Source organism: Nerophis ophidion, linkage group LG08, assembly GCF_033978795.1.
Source record: "Nerophis ophidion isolate RoL-2023_Sa linkage group LG08, RoL_Noph_v1.0, whole genome shotgun sequence".
Taxonomy (NCBI): Eukaryota; Metazoa; Chordata; class Actinopteri; order Syngnathiformes; family Syngnathidae; genus Nerophis; species Nerophis ophidion.
The window spans coordinates 48,858,622-48,881,662 of NC_084618.1; the positions used below are offsets into that span (position 1 = coordinate 48,858,622).

The 23,041-nt window shown below is 42.8% G+C and overlaps 1 protein-coding gene across 1 annotated transcript in view; it reads right to left on the reverse strand.

Moving 5' to 3' along the window:
• The window catches only part of hs3st3l (heparan sulfate (glucosamine) 3-O-sulfotransferase 3-like), a 46,460-nt gene extending 24,741 nt beyond the window's left edge, over window positions 1–21,719 (reverse strand). The window contains exon 1 of the mRNA XM_061908755.1: window positions 21,002–21,719. Within this exon, the coding sequence (XP_061764739.1) occupies window positions 21,002–21,450 (449 nt within the window). The 5' untranslated portion in view covers window positions 21,451–21,719. The remainder of the gene's footprint in view (window positions 1–21,001) is intronic.
• Window positions 21,720–23,041: the final 1,322 nt, after the last annotated feature.

Below are 23,041 nucleotides of genomic sequence, written 5' to 3' on the forward strand. Positions count from 1 at the left end.
AGCAACAACGCATCATGAGTCAAATGTGAATTTTCAGCTCTTTAGAGCTCCGTAGGAGGACTAAGAACTGCAAGCGTGTAACATGACTCCTTGTGTTTGAGATTATCCTGCAGCAGGATAAAGCTTCCTGCTAATTGTAACAGAAGCTGAGCTGACCAATGCAAAGCGCTCTCATGGTGGAGTCAACCCAAGGTCAGTGTGGGTAGATATATCTATCGATCCCAAACATCGCGGTCCGCAGGAAACTTCCAGTGCTTTTCCTGATCCAATCTCCCCTTAAAGACCATTAGAGCATCATTGTCTGGGGCTGTGATCTCAATTGCCCCTGTGAAGCTAATTGCTTATTCGAGTCAAGGAGTTGCCATGAAGATACAACGTACCTCACCATCCATTTACCTCACCATGGTTGGTTCTGAGCATTATTAAATCAGTGATAAAATGTTCAAATGTATGCTATGAACGTGCATACTTAAATAGTTCCGAAAAGTGTCCTAGTGATTATTTTGGTTAATGTTAGGTTTAGAATAAATGGTCACTATGATGTACTTGGCATTGCAAACTTCAAAGACCAAGAATCTGACGTAGAGTGTGATGGCGTTCCATAATTCTGTGGTCAATTCAGTTGGGTTTGGATGTTGCAATATCAGTCAAAATGCTTAGGGAGAAAGCAACATGGGAAAAAATATCCTTTATGGCAGTGGTTTCCAATTATTTACTGTTAAACTGTAATTTCTCTAATGAAGTTCTACTGTTCAGACTTCAGAAAAATAATTAACTTGTATAGAAAGCAGTAGAGGTGGCTTAGAATAGTCAACGATTCGATTCAGAGGAATCTGATTCCACTATTCACCCCACAGTTGAATCTTTGGACATTAAACCCCGCTCCTTTCTCCGTGGGAGGAAGGTGAGTTGAGTACCTGAGGCTGCCTGCGTGCAGCAGCTGTGTTGGGAGGATGTTCCTAAACGAGGTACGCAGGGCTCCTCGCAACACATTGACGTCAGACACTTGTCACACACTACGGTTGGGTTGTCCTCAAATTTCCTCCAGATAAATTCAAACCAAACGGAAACACTGATAATTGCCCCCGATAAAAAGATCCGCCTGATCAGGACCTCCGTTGGTTGTCTGAGTGCATCGGTTAAAAGTAACCTTAGAAACTTCGAGGTTGTGTTTGACCAGTCCATGTCTTTGGAGGGTCAATGTCGTCAACTGACCAAAAACTGTTGTATCATCTCAGAAATAATTCAAAAGTAAGAAATTTGTGGTCAAAATTGGATCTTGAAATGATCACTCCCGTGTTCATTTCGTCTCGCATTCACTATTGCAATTCTCTTTTCACTCTTTTCAACAAGTCAACGCTAAAGAGACTACAGACTGTACACAATGCGCCTGCCAGACTTTTGACGGGTGCACCCAGAACAGCCCATATTACCCCTACTTTATCCAGTCTTCATTAGCTTACAGTTCAAATCCGCATTGCGTTTAAGATTTTAGTCCTGACATTCTGTGCGTTGCCTAGTGGGGCCCCTCGGTACATCACTGACATGTTATTCCCCTACTCTTCAGCGTGCAGCATCCGGTCTTCAGGCCAGGGTCTTCTAAAGATCCCAAAAACTCGCTTTAAAACCCGTGGAGACATGGCATTCCAGACTATAGTTCCCAGACTCTGGTATAATTTGCAACAGTCCCTTCGTGATCTTGACTGTGTTGAAAACTTTTAAAAAACATTTAAAAACTTTGTTTTATTAAAGTTTTTAGTTAATGCACCATTTAACTATCATTTTGAATCCACTCTGTATCCTTTTTATGATGTTGCCCCTGTTGTTTTAAAGTTAATTGTTGTTTTACATAACCTATGTTTTGTACAGCCCTTTGTGATTTCATCTGTGAAAAGCGCTTTGTAAATAAAATGTACTTACTTACTTACTTACTTCCTTACTTACCTAAAGGCCACTGTGGGCACTGGTGGGACTAATTTGCAATTAGACACGCGGCACATCAGGTATACCTGTCGAGCTTCCAGTTTTTGCCAGAAAAAAACTTTTTTCGTCCTTCTTTGCCAGCGTCTTCCGGGTTGTGTTTTTCCCCCGATGTTCCTTACCACGAAAAACTAAAATCCTCATGAGTACTGCCTCTACTGCAGCTATCAGATCCACTTGACTCAAACATTGTGAATAGAGTGTGGTGAATTGCATGTTACGTACTGTGAATTCTGGACTACAGGTTGGTACGTTTTTTCCCAGGCTTTGAACCCTGCACTTTATACAATGCCGTTTATTTACGGGCTTCATGCCGCCAATGAATTTAGCCTCGTCACAAGTGAACAATTAAATTACCAACCAGGTCGCTCACAAAATCAGCTTCCTAACACTGTACCTAACCCTTACAAGCCTTGCGACCAGGCAAAATATGTTGACGCACTATGCAAGGAATGTCCCCAGCAATTTTCATATTGTAAGATGACAACTATAGACCTCAGATTTAAACAGGCTTTTTATTTATGTATTTATTTAATTGTGTTTCACTGTGTCTTCTGTTTCTTTTGAAGCCATGTGGACACATCATTAACTCCCAGTGTAAAGTGACCTCAGGTCAGAGGTCGATTGACAGCGCTGACAGTGATGTCAAGTGGCTCGACATGCCGTGAGCCCCATCTGGCCTGCAGGAGGACGTGACAGTCTGGTGTCACATATGCATCACCTGGTCTTTTGCAGCTCCCTCTTTCTTAGTTTAAACCTCTGTGTAATCCATTGAAACTGGAATGAGCTCTGTTTACTGTATAGATACAGTAGCTCAAAAGGTTACAGGCAGATTTTGATAAAGCCTTCAGCATATGTCACAAATGAGATAAGGAACAAGCGATTCGATTTTGGGGCTGATGTGGATAATCATCTGGATTGAAGAATTGTAAAATGTGTAAAAAGTGAAGCGCCGTGAATACTTTCCGGCTGCACTGTAGTTCACTGTGTGTACTGTATCTATAGCATTGACTGTAAGAGTTTCACATTTCAAATTGAATTACAGAAATAAATATAAAAAATACTTTGTATACATATAGTATAAAAATACATTTAATTAAAGTAGATTTAAAAATGATGTATTATTCATCTATATTATATACTAGATGAAACATTTAATAAATATATTCTTTTTTTTTAACTGTGTAATATGTGCATTCTAGATCATTTGTCCAGACTTAAAGGGGAAGTGCACTTTTGGGGGGAATTTTGCCTATCTTTGACAATCATTATGTAAGACATGATCACGGATGTATTTTTTTAAATTGATTCTAACTCGTAAATAAACGCAAATAAAAGTCCACTTACAACAGAGCCAAAAGTGGGGTCCTTTATTCCGCCCATAAAACCCAATAAAAAATCATATCAAGAGAGCCAACAATACTCCATTAACATTTCTTGACTATATTAACCAAGTATTAGTGATATTTTTATTATAAGCGCTAACACAGACAAAGTATGCATAGAGGCGACGTGATCCCAAGCTTGTGTGCCAATGTTTACATTATTGACTGGACAGCTGCTTCCTCGCTTCCTTGCTTGTGGAAGTTTATTGTAGATCATAAATCATGCGTCTCACCTGAAATAATGTGATGGTAATGGCGAGAATGACAAGATAAGACGCTTGGTTCCACCCACCTTTTCTTCGCGAGTATAATGAGTCATTCATCATCTAAACAAGAATATAACAAGATCAGTCGGCCTGACAGCAGACATCGTACAGTAGGTGTTGTTTTATTATGTTTGTTGACTCTCGTAAAGTCTGCAGTGAGTAATAATCAGTTATGTTGTAGAAAAAAACAAGACCGTTGATGTTTTCTTTAAATGAACGCGCTGCATATGCTTAAAATGATCCAAATACGTAAATATTAAATGTTATTATAAATGTGCCTCTTGCTACGTTACATATATGCTTACATTGTGTATATAAAACGTTAATGGAGGTGATTGAATGTTTTTTAAGGGTTTTATAGGCAGAATAGGGGATGGCGTGGCGAGGTTGGGAGAGTGGCCGTTCCAGCAACCTGAGGGTCCCTGGTTCGATCCCCAGCTTTTACCAACCGAGTCACGTCCTTGAGCAAGACACTTCACCCTTGCTCCTGATATGTGTGTGTGAATGGGTGAATGTGGAAATAATGTCAAAGCGCTTTGACTACCTTGAAGGTAGAAAAGCGCTCCAAGTATAACCCATTTAGTGTGAAGTGAAGTGAAATATATTTATATAGCGCTTTTTCTCTAGTGACTCAAAGCGCTTTACATAGTGAAACCCAATATCTAATGTTTACATTTAAACCAGTGTGGATGGCACTGGGAGCAGGTGGGTAAAGTGTCTTGCCCAAGGACACAACGGCAGTGACTAGGATGGCGGAAGCGGGGATCGAACCTGCAACCCTCAAGTTGCTGGCACGGCCGCTTTACCAACCGAGCTATACTATAGAATAATAACCATGGGCTCCATTGTAAGATTCATTTATTTACTATTTAGAATACATTAAACAGGAAAACATATGTGTTCTCCTACATAGGAATTGTGAATGATGGGCAAAAAAAGGGCAGGTCCCTTTAAAAGGTTGCACAGTCCTGGTGTATGTAAATGGACAGACAATTGTGCGATGCGACAAACAAACATGATGGCCAACCCCGAGAATAATGTTTCAGCGGCTGTCCATGTGACCACCACCTTACTCAACTGAATTGTGATGTTACTCCTTACAAACATATTATTCTGCAGTCTTTCCATTGACCTTCGCCCATTGCATAGATAAACGAATGCATTTCAGTTAGCTACACTAAGCTTAGATTATGTGCGTGTGTTTTGTGTTGATATCGATACAAGCCACGCCCCTCTCCGCCCCCCACCGGCTACCCCAAAGCTAATGTTTAGGGAAACACTTTGTGTGTGTCAGATTTGTGGTGACGCTGACTTGCAAAAGACGCTTCCAGCATTGAGCCAGAGCCAATATTGAGCCTCAGTAATATACTGTAGTGTAAGCTGGTTAGCATTTCATGACACAGTCCAGATTTGGGCCCAGTTTTAATCTGCCATATTGGGATCATATTTTGGGGGCTTTAAGGGCATGCTTTGCACATTTTTACAGAAGCAGATGCAAAAACGGTTCCGCTACTAATAGTCTGCACAAAATTGCCACTGATAATAAGCCTGTTATGATGATTAAGAGGTTGCCCCTTCCACTGTTGTTTCTGGGTGCGTGAGTTCTTAGTATCGGAAATGTTAAAACAAGCTGAGAACAACAGGCCACATGACAAAAGTAACATCTGGCTCAGGCTGCAGAGATGATTACTCTGCAGCTCTGCGAGAACTCATCCTGCAGGCCTTGCTCTCACCCTGGCTTACGCAGATCTCTACACACAACACGCACGGAGTGATGGAGCCAGATGGCACAGTCTCTTTGACTGTCACCTAAACCTCTATGGAATACTAGTAGGGATATGTTTTGGTACGCAAAAACACCAACAGCAGAAAGCTGGAGGCTGCTAATTGGTGCTGTCGAAGGTGATGTTGTAAACCACAAGAACAAATTATTAGGGGTGTAACGGTACGTATATTTGTATTGAACCGTTTCGGTACGGGGGTTTCAAATCGGTGCAGAATTGTACCGAATGAATTTCCAGACGGACATATTAAGTAGCGTAAACAATACTCAAAATGCCAATTTGAAGCCAATTAAGACACTCTGTCCTGACAGCACCGCAAAAGAGGACATGTCCGGTGAAAAGAGGACGTAAGGTCAGTCTATCCTAGCCCGATCGCTGCTAGCACCGGACATGTCCTCTTTTGCTAACATGCTAGCAGCGACCGGGCTAGGATAGACTGACCTTACGTCCTGTTTTCACCGGACATGTCCTCTTTTGCGGGGCTGTCAGGGCAGAGTTTCTTAAATGCCTCAAATGTCCGGCATTTTGAGTTATGGTTGCGTGTATTAACAATGTACGTTCAGGGTTAAGAAGGGGTGAAAAACAAAACACATTGTGCGCGCAACAGCAGCATTCGTGAGGGAGGGGCAAAGAGCAAGAGAGTTATGATAAACGCGCATGCGTGTCCAGGCTCTGCTTTTTATTTATTGATTTATCAGATATCATTTTTTTATTATCAATAGCAGGGGTATCAAAAGTGTGCCCCTGAGGCCATTTGCAGCCCACAGTTAATGATTTAAAGGCCCACTGCACATTCTAAAAATAATATTAAAATAAACAAAAACATAACAAAAGTGAAAAAAAAAGCTTGAAGGTTAAATGTAATTTAGAAAAAGTTGCGATGTTGACAAATAAAACAAAGCTGTTTTTTTTTCTTTCAAACTGTCATTGCTCAAAACATAATATTGAATCAAGATCAATGTTATTATGAATTATTGACCTATCCAAGGTTCCCACTACTTCACATCAAATATTCCACTAAGAAAAATATTTTTGGTGGAAGATTTTGCAAATTTGGTAACTAAATAACCCAAAAAATTATATTTTGTTGTTTTCTTACTGTACCGAAAATGAACTGAACCGTGACCTCTAAACCGAGGTACGTACCGAACCGAAATTTTTGTGTACCGTTACACCCCTGCAAACTATGGTGACGGTTTATCATTTAACAAGTGAAACTTACTGCTACATATATTGTTTTGTCATCCCTTACAATTTTGGAGGAAAATCATCCACATAACCCATTTGGAGTTAAAAAAAGAAAACAAAGAAAAAAAGCAGTAATAGCCATTGAAGACACTTTAGACCTGTTTTTCACTGCTTGAAAAAGCCGACATTTTAAGTTTTTGCATATGAAGCACCCTGCTGTATTGTGTGTCTGTCACTGGGTCATGCCATTACTATAACTAAGCGTAAATATTTATACAATAAAAAGTATAATTTCAAGGAAGGTCACATTAAACATTTTATTTTCCTTTTGTAACTTTGTTCATTTTTTGTGGGGTTTATTCTACATTCCATAAAGACACTGAGATGAACCATTTCACAGCATAGGCACCATTTGCTGACTCGTTTTAGGTTTTACAAAAGCAATCCAAAAGGTTATTACGGTTCGTTTTCTCTTTGTTCCCATCCATTTTTCTGCTTTCTTTTATATTTCGAGTTATCATTCCATACAGTATATGTATTGTTGCATTTGAAACAGTGGTACTGTTGGTAATAGACTTAGACTTAAACTTCCTTTTTATTGTCATTCAAATTTGAACTTTACAGTACAGATAACAACATTTCGTTGCATTAGCTCATGGCAGTGCAGGATCAAAAATCAATAAGGTGCAGATATTAATAAATACATTACTGTACAGATAAATATATTGCACTTTTGCATATGCATCCAAGTTTATGGATGTATGTTTATATTGTCTTTATATTACAGCGAGTTAATCCGTTTATGGGGGGAATTGAGTGGATTATTATGATGCGTTCAAAAGTCTTATGGCCTGAGGGAAGAAGCTGAGGTAATTGTTGTTATTATTCATTATCAATGGTGCTATTTCTATTGGTATTTGTATTGCGCCATTTGTAGTGCAATAATGCTCATTATCATTAATGTGTTATTGATATTTATTTAACTAAATGCTTCTTTGCTATCACTTTTCATATCATATTTGTACATATCGTATTTGCTGATGCTGTTCTGTTGTTGTTATTGTTGTTGTGCTTGTTTTGGGCATCTACATCAACAATATGATTTGCTTGAGTAGCTGGACAGGACAAAAAAATAGTTTTGGGGTTTTGTATTTTTTTCCTTTGTTTAGTGTTGCTTACTCATGTCTAGCGCTCTTACTGTATATGTGGGGGTTTTTTTCTGTGTTATTCTCCTCACCTGTTCCTGGTAAAAAATTAAGAGACCGTAAAGGTCCCCTGCCTCTTGTAGCTACTTATTTGTGTATGTCAGTGTTCTGTTTGTAGTTGAAATCTTGAAACACATGTGTTTTATTTTTATTTTATTTATTGTATTTCCATTTTTTAAATTTTGACTATTTTATTATTATTTTATTTATCATTTGATTTGATTTTTATTGCCTGGTACCGGCTTCGTCCCACCTCCAAAGACATGCAACTGAGGATAGGTTGATTGGCAACACTAAAATTGCCCTAGTGTGTGAATGTGAGTGTGAATGTTCTCTGTCTGTCCAGGGTGTACACCGCCTTCCGCCCGATTGTAGCTGAGATAGGCACCAGCGCCCCCCACGACCCCAAAGGGAATAAGCGGTAGAAAATGGATGGGATAGATGAATGCCTGGTACATAATTAAATGACCATCTAATCTGGACCTCTCTATATTCTGGAGTCACACCAGCAGCCAAAAAGCACTTCCTTGACAGTAACTTTCTCAAAATAATCTTAAAATCCCTGTTTTCAAATGAGTAACAGGAATGAAAGTCACAGAAGTAAGATTTTTTCGGAACAAGCAAACACATGAAGTATGGACCATGTGACTTTGTTATAGTTATATCTTTGCACAGTGGTTAACAGGACTGAATAAAAAACTATGGGTGTAACAATTAGTTTTAACAACATTCAAGTTGATTCAGAATTTGTGGTTGCCGATATGACAAAAGGACAATATTTTTTCTTTATAGCGATACGATACGAAACAATTCAGTGAGTTGAAATCGATTCAGTAACTTTTTAGCAATATAATAAAATCCAGCTGTGTGACTGGGAAAAAAATATAAGAAACTTTACCTGCACCAACCAGGTAAAGTTTCGTATTTTTCTGTTATTTCTGGTCAGGGAATTATTTATCAATGAATTAACAAGCAAGTAAACAACAAATAATGGCCAATGCATTTACATCAGATTTGAATAAAGTACAACCAACATTTTAGGTTTAATGAACAAGAGGAATCGTTTTCTGCTCACATTTTCAACAGTCAAGAACTTTTCAAAAAAATTACAGTAATCAACATTTCAACAGTACATTACATACAATATCTGGTCTCTCCTCTGGCATCGCCGATGAAGGACTGTGTCCCAGGTGTGCAGAAGCATGTATGTCTCCTCATCCTTGTTGATGGTGTTGGCCCCTCACTTCCTAATTTCCATAGCCTCCTTGATTCTTCTCTTGTATTTTTGTAAAACAACACATTTTTTTGATGAAATTACTGTTCCTTGTGTGCTTCATGTTGTGTTGCAGAAGTTGGTGCATCAGTGTAACTTGCTTCGCTATCCCTTCCGTTGAGTTGATATTTTGTGACTTAAAGTTTTTATATTATTGTGTTGTGTCCTTTATCTTTGTTGTGGCTTTTGTAATCGTGCCGTAACTGAAAATTTTTGTGTTCTAATTTAAGATTTTGTGTAGTGGTATTTGCATTTGTTATGACCTTTCTCGACCACTGTAGCTATCCGCCATTTTTGTTTTGATGACGCCACAAATGGGCAAAAACAGACTTACCCCGAATGTCCTCAGAATTCGAAACGGCCGCGGATTGGCACACTCACGCCGGCAGACTCGTTCTGTTTTTATTCAAGTTGATGTGTCAATTTCCAACGCCTGCAAAACGTCACCGACATGCCGTTGCTAAATATATGCAGAGCTTCTATTTTTGCTGGACGCAGCAACAAATCCGTTCAATTTAGCTCAAATACGCTAGTGTAAGACAGGAAGTCATGCACAAACCCTAAATGAAGTATCCGGTTTACTTTCAAAATAAAATACCCCGTCTTCAAGGCAGGGCGTATTTTACACTTTGTAACATCACAAGAATCAGGGACAAACGTGAAGTCAAGTGTTGATAGTTTTTCAGGTGATTTCAACAACAACATGAATGAGGAGGCGTTAATTTTGGAGGCTCAGAACCATGCAATCAGGCTTCACGGTGGCAGAGGGGTTAGTGCGTCTGCCTCACAATACAAAGGTCCTGCAGTCCTGGGTTCAAATCCAGGCTCGGGATCTTTCTGTGTGGAGTTTGCATGTCCTCCCCGTGAATGCGTGGGTTCCCTCCGGGTACTCCGGCTTCCTCCCACCTCCAAAGACATGCCCCTGGGGATAGGTAGATTGGCAACACTAAATTGGCCCTAGTGTGTGAATGTGAGTGCGAATGTTGTCTGTCTATTTGTGTTGGCCCTGTGATGAGGTGGCGACTTGTCCAGGGTGTACCCCGCCTTCCGCCCGATTGTAGCTGAGATAGGCGCCAGCGCCCCCCGTGACCCCAAAAGGGAATAAGCGGTAGAAAATGGATGGATGGATGGAGAACCATGCAATCATTTTTGACACTTCGCATCCTTTTAAAAACAACATAAAAAATGTAAACGTCTGTGTGGAGGGGGCGTGGTCCAGGTGTCGCCTGTGGGCGGAGCATGTGCGGAATCCGGGTACAAAGCAGCTGCAGGTGAGTGGATAAACCAGCTGGACCAGGTTGTCTAATCACCTGTCTCTCTATTTAAAGCAGCATGAGGAGCCTGGAAGGAGAAGGGAGCCCAGAGAGACTGAGGGGGCCGAGAGAGACTCGACAGAGTAGAAAGTAAAAGAAAATAAAACTCTGTAAACGCCTGCTAATCTAGCCTGATCATTCCCTGTCACCAAGATGCTGCAACCAGAGAGTGGTACAGTCTGGCATTTAACTGCACAAGTTGTTGGGAACTCGCATGGCTGCAATTCTGTGTCCCCGATGATGCAAGAATCCAGGAGAGAGGAGCGAAGGTAAGAAGAATTTAATACTGAACTCATAAGAAAACAAATAAACACAAAGCAGTCTTGTATAGTATCATTCTCAACATGAAATTATCATCAAGCACTGAGGAGTGCTCGAGTGAAAACATAAATAGGCACTAGTTGGATTGACAGCAGGTGTGAACTGCTGCCAATCAACGAAAAGGGAAAAACAACAGTGCTCCGTGACTAAAACAGGAAATACCACAAAATAAGAGCACTGAACAGGAAGTAAATACAAAAACACAAAAAACTAACAGAAATAAAGTGACAGACTGTCACAAAAGTAATACAATTGTACAGTAAGTGGTTAATATTGTTCATTAATGTTTGAAAACAACTCATAGATTATAGTACAGTTTAACATACTGTATGACATAGGGATGTAATTCACGCATTTCTAAAGAATTTGCGAGTCATCATAAAAGACTGCACTATTTTGCTGCATGACAGAGAATTGCAGGACAGGATCGGGTTTACCGTTTAACGTCCTTAATTTTGAAAGTGCGAAACTTCATATAATGTCTGCCGTTTTTAAATCCAAAGTTTTTCTTTGTCTAGTGTACATAAAATCTATCAATCCCTTTTTCATAACGATCTTCGATCGATACCTTTCTCCCGTAATGCAACCTTGCCGAGCGCAGCTCGATATACCTAAAGTTTAGGAAAATAACATACAAAATATAATCGTTAGACCTCTAAATAAAAACCATTAAAAAAGACTAAAGTGTGAATTTTTACTTTTTTCTAAATACACTTAAAGTAGTTGGGATAATGAGTAACACAAATATGTTGAAAAAAAGTTACATTTCTGAAGGATTTAAATTCTCATATTTTATGGTAAAGTTTATATTTAGGAGTGCGGTGGGCAACATCGTCACAGAAACATTTTTCAAAGCAAACAATATAACCACATCACCACCTTATGTTACCTTTAGTGGTTAAGGCTTAAGCTGTTTGTTTACATGCTTTTTTTATTTCACTTTGCTAATTAGAATGAAAACTAAATCATCTTTTGATATGATGTACTTAGTTCATAAGTACACAGACTTGTACTTCATGTTTACTGACAGGCTAATTCTTATTGTTACACTTTTTTTCCAAATGTAATTTTATGTTATACTCTTCTGACACCACCAGATGGCAGTTTAGTGTCCACATGAGCTGCCACCTTAACGTGGTAGAGGAGTTTGCGTGTCCCAATGATCCTAGGAGATATGTTTTCCGGGGGCTTAAACCCTGGTAGGGTCTCCCAAGGCAAACAGGTTCTAGGTGAGGGATCAGACAAAGAGCAGCTTGAAGACGTTTTATGAAGAAGACATATCGAGGACCCAGATTTCCCTCGCCCGGACGCGGGTCCCCGGGGCCCCCCTCTGGAGCCAGGCCCGGAGGTGGGGCACGACGGCGAGCGCCTGGTGGCCGGGCCTGTTCCCATGGGGTCAGGCCGTCACAGCCCGAAGAGGCAACGTGGGTCCCCCCTCCAATGGGCTCACCACCCATAGCAGGGGCCACAGAGGTCGGGTGCGATGTGAGCTGGGCGGCAGCTGAAGGCAGGGCACTTGGCGGTTCGATCCTCGGCTACAGAAGCTAGCTATTGGGACGTAGAACGTCACCTCACTGGGGGAGAAGGAACCTGAGCTAGTGCGCGAAGTAGAGAAATTCCGGCTGGAGGTAGTCGGACTCATTTCGACGCACAGCAAGGGCTCTAAAACCACTACTCTTGAGAGGGGCTGGACTCTCTTTCACTCTGGCGTTGCCGGCAGTGAGAGGCGACGGGCTGGGTTGGCAATACTCGTTGCCCCCGGGCTCAAAGCCTGCACATTGGAGTTCAACCCAGTGGACGAAAGGGTAGCTTCCCTCCGCCTTTGGGTGGGGGGACGGGTCCTGACTGTTGTTTGTGCTCACGCACCAAACAACAGTTCAGAGTACCCACCCTTTTTTGGGTACACCCGAGGGAGTATTGGAAAGTGCTCCCCCGGGTGATTCCCTTGTCCTACTGGGGAACTTCAATGTTGGCAACCTGGAGCGGCGTGATTGGGAAATATGGCCGCCCGGATCTGAACCCGAGTGGTGTTTCGTTATTGGACTTTTGTGCTCATCACAGTTTGTCCATAACAAACACCATGTTCAAACATAAGGGCGTCCATATGTGCACTTGGCACCAGGACACCCTAGGCCGCAGTTCCATGATCGACCTTGTAATTGTGTCATCGGATTTGCGGCCTCATGTTTTGGACACTCGGGTGAAGAGAGGGGCGGGGCTTTCTACCGATCACCACCTGGTGGTGAGTTGGCTGCGATGGTGGGGGAGGATGCCGGACGGACCTGGCAGGCCCAAACGCATTGTGAGGGTCTGCTGGGAACGTCTGGCGAGTCCCCTGTCAGAAAGAGTTTCAATTCCCACCTCCGGAAGAACTTTGAACATGTCGTGAGGGAGGTGCTGGACATTGAGTCCAAGTGGACCATGTTCCGCACCTCTATTGTCGAGGCGGCTGATCGGAGCTGTGGCCGTAGGGTAGTTGGTGCCGGTCTGGGCCGTAATCCTAGAACGTGTTGGTGGACACCAGCAGTGAGGAATGCCGTCAAGCTGAAGAAGGAGTCCTATTTGGGTTCTTTTGGCTCATAGGACTCCGGAAGCAGTGGACAAGTTCGGAAAGGCCAGGCGGTGTGCAGTTTCAGCGGTCGCGGAGGCAAAAACTCGGACATGGGAGGAGTTCGGGGAAGCCATGGAAAACGACTTCCGGACAGCTTCGAAGCGATTCTGGACCACCATCCGTCGCCTCAGGAAGGGGAAACAGTGCCGTGTCAACACCGTGTATGGTGCGGATGGTGTTCTGCTGACCTCAACTGCGGATCTTGTGGATAGGTGGAAGGAATACTTTGAGGACCTCCTCAATCCCACCAACACGTCTTCCTATGAGGAAGCAGTGCCTGGGGGCATCTGTGTTGGGCTCTCCTATTTCTGGGGCTGAGGTTGCTAAGGTAGTTAAAAAGCTCATCGGTGGCAACTCCGCCCGGAGTTCCTTAAGGCTCTGGATGCTGTTGGGCTGTCTTGGTTGACAAGACTCTGCAGAATCGTGTGGACATCGGGGGCGGTACCTCTGGATTGGCAGACTGGGGTGGTGGTCCCTCTCTTTAAGAAAGGGGACCGGAGAGTGTGTTCCAACTATCTTGGGATCACACTCCTCAGCCTTCACGGTAAGGTTTATTCAGGTGTACTGGAGAGGAGGCTACGCCGGATAGTCGAACCTCGGATTAAGGAGGAACAGTGTGGTTTTTGTCCTGGTCGTGGAACTGTGGACCAGCTCTATACTCTCGGCAGGGTTCTTGAGAGTGAATGGGAGTTTGCCCAACCAATCTACACGTGCTTTGTGGACTTAGAGAAGGCATTCGACCGTGTCCCTCGGGAAGTCCTGAGGGGAGTGCTCAGGGATTACGGGGTATCGGACTGTCTGATTGTGCCGGTCTGGTCCCTGTACGATCAGTGTCAGAGTTTGGTCTGCATTGCCGGCAGTAAGTCGGACACATTTCCAGTGAGGGTAGGACTCCGCCAAGGCTGCCCTTTGTCACCGATTCTGTTCATAACTTTTATGGACAGAATTTCTAGGCGCAGTCAGGGCGTTGAGGGGTTACGGTTTGGTGGCCGCGGGATTAGGTCTCTGCATTTTGCAGATGATGTGGTCCTGATGGCCTCTTCTGGCCGGGATCTTCAGCTCTCGCTGGATTGGTTCACAGCCGAGTGTGAAGCGACCGGAATGAGAATCAGCACCTCCAAGTCCGAGTCCATGGTTCCCTCCCGGAAAAGGGTGGAGTGCCATCTACGGTTTGGGGAGGAGACCCTGCCCCAAGTGGAGGAGTTCAAGTACCTAGGAGTCTTGTTCACGAGTGGGGGAAGAGTGGATCGTGAGATCGACAGGCGGATCGGTAAGGCGTCTTCAGTAATGCGGACGTTGTATCGATACGTTGTGGTGAAGAAGGAGCTGCTCCGGAAGCAAAGCTCTCAATTTACCGGTCGATCTACGTTTCCATCCTCACCTAAGGTCATGAGCTTTGGGTCATGACCGAAAAGATAAGAACCCGGGTACAAGCGGCCTAAATGAGTTTCCTCCGCCGTGTGGCGGGGCTCTCCCTTATAGATAGGGTGAGAAGCTTTGCCATCCAGGGAACTTAAAGTAAAACCGCTGCTCCTCCACATTGAGAGGAGCCAGATGAGGTGGTTCGGGCATCTGGTCAGGATGCCACCCGAACGCCTCCCTAGGGCATGTCCAACCGGTAGGAGGCCACGGGGAAGACCCAGGACACATTGGGAAGACTATGTCTCCCGGCTGTCCTGGGAACGCCTCGGGATCCCCCGGAAATAGCAAGACGAGGTGGCTGGGGAGAGGGAAGTCTGGGCTTCCCTGCTTAGGCTGCTGCCCCCGCGACACGACCTCGGATAAGCGGAAGAAGATGGATGGATGAATGGATGGATAAGCGGCTGTAAGACCCCAATTCAGTAGTGTACACAATTTTGGAAATAAGAGCTACAAACCCCGCTTCCATGTGAGTTGGGAATTTTTTTTAGATATAAATATAAACAGAATACAATTATTTGCAAATCCTTTTCAACCCGTATTCAGTTGAATATGCTACAAACACAACATATTTGATGTTAAAACTGACAAACATTTTTTTTTGTGTGCAAATAAACATTAACTTTAGAATTTAATGCCAGCATCATGTGACAAAGAAGTTGGGAAAGGTGGCAATAAATACTGATAAAGTTGAGGAATGCTCATCAAACACTTATTTGGAACATCCCACAGGTGTGTAGGCTAATTGGGAAAAGGTTGGTGCCATGATTGGGTATAAAAACAGCTTCCCAAAAAATGCTCAGCCTTTCACAAGAAACAATGGGGCGAGGTACACCCCTTTGTCCACAACTGCGTGACCAAATAGTCAAACAGTTTAAGAACAACGTTTCTCAAAGTGCAATTGCAAGAAATTTAGAGATTTCAACATCTACGCTCCATAATGTCATCAAAAGGTTCAGAGAATCTGGAGAAATCACTCCACGTAAGCGACAGGGCTGGAAACCAACATTGAATGACCGTGACCTTCAATCCCTCAGACGGCACTGTATCAAATACCGACATCAATCTCTAAAAGATATCACCACAAGTTAAAGTTCTACTATGCAAAGCGAAAGCCATTTATCAACAACATCCAGAAACGCCGCCGGCTTTTCTGGGCCCGAGATCATCAAAGATGGACTGATGCAAAGTGGAAAAGTGTTCTGTGGTTCGACGAGTCCTCATTACAAATTGTTTATGGAACTATTTGACATCGTGTCATCCGGACCAAAGGGGAAGCGAACCAATCAGGCTGTTATCGACGCAAAGTTCAAAAGCCAGAATCTGTGATGGGATGGGGGTGCATTAGTGCCCAAGGCATGGGTAACCTACACATCTGTGAAGGCACCATTAATGCTGAAAGGTAGATACAGGTTTTGGAACAACATATGCTGCCATCTAAGCGCCGCCTTTTTCATGGACGCCCATGCCTATTTGAGCAAGACAATGCCAAGCCACATTCAGCACGCGCTACAACAGCGTGGCTTCGTAAAAAAAGAGTGCAGGTACTTTCCTGGCCCGCCTGCAGTCCAGACCTGTCTCCCATCAAAAATGTGTGGCGCATTAAAGCGTATAATACGACGGCGGAGACCCCGGACTGTTGAACGACTGAAGCTCCACATGAAAAAAGAATGGGAAAGAATTCCACTTTCAAAGCTTCAACAATTAGTTTCCTCAGCTCCCAAACGTTTTTTGAGTGTTATTAAAAGAAAAGGTGATGTAACACAGTGGTGAACATGCCCTTTCCCAACTACTTTGGCACATGTTGCAGCCATGACATTCTAAGCTATTTATTATTTGCAAAACAAAAATAAGGTTTATGAATTTGAACATCAAATATGTTGTCTTTGTAGTGCATTCAATTGAATATGGGTTGAAAAGGATTTTCAAATCATTGTATTCCGTTTATATTTACATCTAACACAATTTCCCAACTCCTATGGAAACAGGGTTTGTAAAAGGTGCTGTCCACGCATGTGGCCACTAAGCCTTTAGACGTTAAACAGAACACTTTTCTTTAACAATTGTCTATAATTTTCACAATGACAAAGTTTCTGTAATAGAAATTTTTACTGGCCCGGATAAAATGATTGGTGTTTCCGGCTGTCACTCACCCGGTTTCATTAACACTTACGCGCAGGGAGTGTGTGCACACATACAAAAGCAGTCCAAGACAAGCAAAAAACAATTTGCAGTGATGTACAGTGGATTGGATTGGATTGGATTGGATTGTTGTTATGATAGAATATACATTCAATGACAGGTAAAACTAGCTGTCCAAATTGCTATTTTTAGCAAACACCTAAAGCTAATGCAGGTGCATGTGTTATGCGCGTACGCTATTACGTCTTTACGTACGAGAAGCTGTAAGAAGGCGGGATATACTGTGTAAAATAAATTGGAAAGATTGGCACCGATAACCATCTGTTTAAAATGTTACAAACAGCACCTTTAGGAAGCGGGAGCAGTCAACAAATGCTGTTTTCCCATTGTTTAAGGTAGATTAAATAAGCATTGTTGGGAACTAAGCACCTCCTAGAGGGTAGCCCCCAAAAAAAATCTGTGTCTAGGCTGTGGTCCGAATGGTATCCATGCAGCGCTCCATTTCTTACCGCTTGTACCTTTTTGGGGTCACAGGGGGTGCTGGAGCCTATCTCAGCTGCATAGGCGGAGTACACACTGGACAAGTCGCTACCTCATGGCAGGGCCAACACAGATATACAGACAACATTCACACTCAAATTCACACAGTAGGGCCAATTTCGTGTTGCCAATCAACCTATCCCCAGGTCACAGGGAGAACATGCAAACTCTACACAGAAAGACTCCGAGCCCGAGTATCGAACACAGGACCTTTGTATAGTGAGGCACATCCACTAACCCCTATAAAAAAATTTTAAGGTAAAGTACCACTGATTTTCACACACACACTAGGTGTGGTGAAATTATTCTCTGCATTTGACCCATCACCCTTACCCTTGATCACCCCCTGGGAAGTGAGGGGAGTAGTGAGCAGCAGCGAAGGCCGTGCCGAGGAATAATTTTTGGTGATTTAACCCCCAATTCCCACTCTTGATGCTGAGTGTCAAGCTCAGGGAGGTAATTTTTTATAGTCTTCGATATGACTCAGCCGGGGTTAGAATTCAGGACCTACCGATCTCAGGGCGGACACTCTAACCACAAGGCCACTGAGCAGGTTACCACCGCAGTGGTACTCAGTTGTAATTCACTTTTCCACCACTTGGGGGAAGAGAGAAGAGACGTTTCTTCAGCGCCAAAAATATGACTAAGTAATGAAACCATAGTTTCATTTGCACTTTAATTTTGTTGAGAGTTTAGTTTGATGTATGTAAATGTAGTTTTCATCAGGGCAGCACGGTGGACAGGGGTTAGTGCATCTGCCTCACAATACAAAGGTCCTGAGTAGTCCTGAGTTCAATCCCGGTGACTGCGTGGGTTCCCTTCCTCCAAAGACATGCACCTGGGCATAGGTTGATTGGCAACACGAAATGGTCCCTAGTGTGTGAATGTGAGTGTGAATGTTGTCTGTCTGTCTGTGTTGGCCCTGTGATGAGTTGGCAACTTGTCCAGGGTGTACACCGCCTTCCGCCCGAATGCAGCTGAGATAGGCTCCAGCGACCCACCGCGACCCCAAAAGGGACAAGCGGTAAAAAAATGGATGTATGGATAGTTTTCATCAGTTGTTTATATCATCTGAGGTTGTATATATTATATTGGATCCACTATGGACTGGACTTTCACAATATCATGTTAGACCCGTTGGACATCTATTGCTTTCTGTCTTCCCTAGGGGGGGTTCCCACATATGCGGTCCTCTCCAAGGTTTCTCATAGTCATTGTCACTGACGTCCCACTGGGGTGAGTTTTTCCTTGCCCTTATGTGGGCTATGTACCGCTGATGTCATTGTGGCTTGTGCAGCCCTTTGAGCCACTTGTGATTTAGGACTATATAAATAAACATTGATTGATATAAGTATTAAATACCATGAAAATCAAGAGTAAGATTACAAACTCAGTGTTAATGTTTGAGTGAGTCCCGGGCCCCTCTGTAGTGGAAAAGTTGGGTCCTGAGGTTCTAAAAGTTAAAAAAGCTCTGGTTTAAATCATATTTTAACATGTATTTATCAATGTACAATGTGCAGGACTCTTTGCTGAATAAAAATGATCTTACAGTTATATTTTTTATCTTGCATTGAATTATTTTATTTGCGGGGGAAGAAAATTATACTAACTAGTGAAGGGGTCTCAAACATGCGGCCCGCAGGACGTTATTATGCAGCCCGTGCTTTGATATGACAATTTAATGTTGGTGCAGCCCGCATGTTTAGTATGAACACCTCTTCATAGGTCATGCTTGCCAACGTCTCCAATTTTCCCAGGAGATCTCTAAATATCAGGTAACCAATTCTCTCGAAGCCCCTGTCAATTTTTACCAGATCAACAGTATTCAGGGAGTGCCATAATGGCACTGCCTTTAGCGCCCCCTAAATCCTGAACTGACAGCGTGCAAGCCCAGTTGTATGTTGCATATGGCCATGTGAGACGCACATGTGGTATTGCAAGATATATTTGATCAACAGCTACACACGTCACACTAAGGGTGGCCGTAAAAAATGTTTTAACACTGTTACAAATATGTGCCAAACTGTGAACCCACACCAAACAAGAATGACAAATTTCGGGAGAACATCCACACCGTAATACAACATAAACAAACCAGAACAATTACCCAGAATCCCATGCAGACCTAATTTTTCCGGGCTACGATATACACACCCATGCTACCACAAACCCCCACCCCTCACCCTCCCTACTTGCGTCTGTTGAGGTGTTGTATATTGTAGCCCTGCAAGGTGTTCTGGGTATTTGTTCTCTTGTGTTTAAGTTGTGTTAGGGTGCGGACATTCTCCCAAAAAGGGTTTGTCATTTTTGTTTGGTGTGGGTTCACAGTGTGGCGCATATTTGTAACAGTGTTAAATTCGTTTACACGGCACCCTTAGTGTGACCTGTATGGCTGTTGAACAAGTACGTCTTGCAGCCTCTGACGTTCTGCACGAGTCTCACACAACATGATACATAGCCGGTACATAAGTTGTGTGATATAAAAGCGTGAGCGATGACATGTAGTGGAGCTGTAGTCTTCTTTAGGGGGTGTGTGGACCCCTGGAGGTACTTGAAGGTATGCCAAGGGACAAGTGAGATTTATTAAAAACATTGTAAAAAAAAGCAGCAATTCATAAATCCTTTATACATATGTTTATTGAATAATACTTCAATGAAGTATGAATGTAAGTTCATAAACTGTGGAAAAATAATACAACAATCCAACATTCAGTGTTGACAGCTATACTTTTTGTGGACATGTTCCATAAATATTGATGTTAAAGATGTCTTTTTTTGTGAAGAAATGTTTAGAATTAAGTTCATGAATCCAGGTGGATCTCTATTACAATCCTCAAAGAGGGCACTTTAAGTTGATGATTACGTCTATGTGTAGAAATATTTATTTATAATTGAATCACTTGTTTATTTTTCAACAAGTTTTTTTAGTTATTTTTATATCTTTTTTCCCAAATAGTTCAAGAAAGACCACAACAAATGAGCAACATTTTTGCACTGTTATACAATTTAATAAATCAGAAACCTATGACATAGCTCTGTATTTTACTTCTTTATCTCTTTTTTTCAACCAAACTGCTTTGCTCTGATTAGGGGGTACTTGAATTAAAAACATTTTCACAGGGGGTACATCACTGAAAAAAGGTTGAGTACCACTGTTGTAGAGGATGTTAAAGGCAGTGCAGTCACGGCAGCCCTTAATAATTTCGGCCGGTTGAAAATTGGGAAAAATTCGGGAGAATGGTTGCACCGGTAGATTGTCGGGAGGTGCACTCGAAATTCAGGAGTCTCCCGGAAAAATCGTGAGGATTGGCAAGTATGTTACTAGGGCGGGAAAGCCATTCATAGAAGGTGAATTCATTAAAAAGTGCATGTTGGATTTTTTAAGAAATCTTTTCTTGCGGACCAGCCTCACCCAGTTTCTGCATCCAGTGGCCTCCAGGTAAATTGAGTTTGAGACCCCTGAACTAGTGAAATGACCCGCAAAGTCAGTAAAACTCTAAACATAGACTGAGTGGGATGCATGACGAAATAAATATTTAGTTTTTAAATCAGTCAAATGAAAATAAATACATACCGGTACCAGTCCAGTCCTCGTGCGTAATGCCGGTCAAAGAAGTGCGGTTCGGACCCAAGAGCTCGGATGTCAGGATGCAGCCTCAGAAACTCCAGCAAAGCCCTGGTTCCTCCTTTCTTCACCCCGATGATCAGAGCATGCGGTAACCTCCGGCTGGCGGTCCATTCCTTCCCCGACATGTTCGCCTCCAGCCCGGCATGGCCGGTGGCGCCAATGACGGAGCCCTCTCTGGAAGCCCCGCTCCCGTTCCTCTCGTACAGCGCGAAGAAGCCCGCGGGAGGCTGCTTGACGTCCGAGTTCCCCACCAGAGCGGACTGGCGGCCCCCGGTGAGCAGGTAGACCAGCGAGAAGCACACGATGCTCAGAGAGGACGCGATGGTGAGCCGGTGGAACAGCCTCCGCAGGTGTGGCAGATGGTGAAGGTGGAGGTGATGGTGAAACGCTGCCATCCCGCACAGGTGCAAGTGCGCCGGGGGGCCATCCTAGCAGGTGTGGGGCTCACATGGCGTCTTTCCGCAAACTCCCGCCGGGAGTCTCTGTCTCTCGTCGTCCGTCATGGCGCGCAGCCGCTGCGCCTCCTTCGCCGTCCAAACTCCGTGGAAAGTCTCAAACTTGATTTAGTTTTCTGCCCGACTGGCAGGATATCATCGCGCTAATGTCCTTTTCTCACCGAGCCTACAGTAGGAAGGATTACTCCGCAACTCTCCACCGTGGCTTATCTCTCGCTCTCAAGCACGCGCGCGCGTGCACGCACACATTGCAACGCTTGGTAAGCATCAATGAGTTTGAAAACGATGATGCTGTGTTACAAATTTAAGTTATTGACGGAAATTGAGTGAGTCTATATGACTTTGCAGTTTGTTTAGTGTATATATATAGTGTATATATATATATATATATATATATATATATATATGTATGTATATATGTGTGTGTATATATATATATATATATATATATATATATATATATATATATATATATATATATATATATATATATATATATATATATATATATATATACACATGGCTGTCATTAGAGGACAGCTTAAACAGTAAATCATTAATGAATTTGCCTATGAATTAAAATATTTTCAAAAAATACGTAAAGTGTAAAAAAAGGTAAAAAAGGGACCACTTTTTTAGTTGCCAGTCTTTTTCTGTAAAATATATGGTGTTATTTTATTATTGTTATTTTTACAACATATTATTTTCAATAGAAATACTGTACCGCTGTTTAATCTTATTTTGGCAACTCAGCTGCCATTTTTTTACCATAATAAAATGTGGTACCATAAAATCATCAATCGTGGATTAAGAAAAAACAAAAAACTGCCAGCTCAGTTGACAGAATTTTACTGTGAAAAACAAACATTGGTTGTGTTTTTTTTTCAACTGACAGTACTTTGCTGTAAATAAAAACCTCCCTAAATTTAACAGTAAAATCCATTGGTCATTTTCATAGTGTACAATTTCAATCAATCAATCAATGTTTATTTATATAGACCTAAATCACAAGTGTCTCAAAGGGCTTCATAAGCCACAACGACATCCGCAGTACAGAGCCCACATTGTCAGTGACAATGACTATGAGAAACCTTGGAGAGGACCGCACATGTGGGCAGCCACCCCCTTCCCCCCTTCCCCCCCTCCCGCTCTAGAGGAGACCAAAAGCAATGTGTGTCTAGCGGGTTTAACATGATATTGTGAAAGTCCAGACCTTAGTGGATCCAACTTAACGGTGAGAGCCCAGTCCATAGTGGATCCAATATAGTAGCGAGAGTCCCGTCCATAGTGGAGCCAGCAGGAAACCATCCCAAGCAATGACGGGTCAGCAGCGCAGAGATGTCTCCAACCGATGCACAGGCGAGCGGTCTATCCCGGGTCCCGACATCCGGACAGCGAGCACTTCATCCATGGCCACCGAACCTGTCTCACCCCCGAACCCCTTCCCCAAGAGAGGCAGGGAGGGGGGTATTAATAACTTGCTTTGAAATCATAAATTAAGCAGATATTTAAGTATGTATTTGGATTTTGA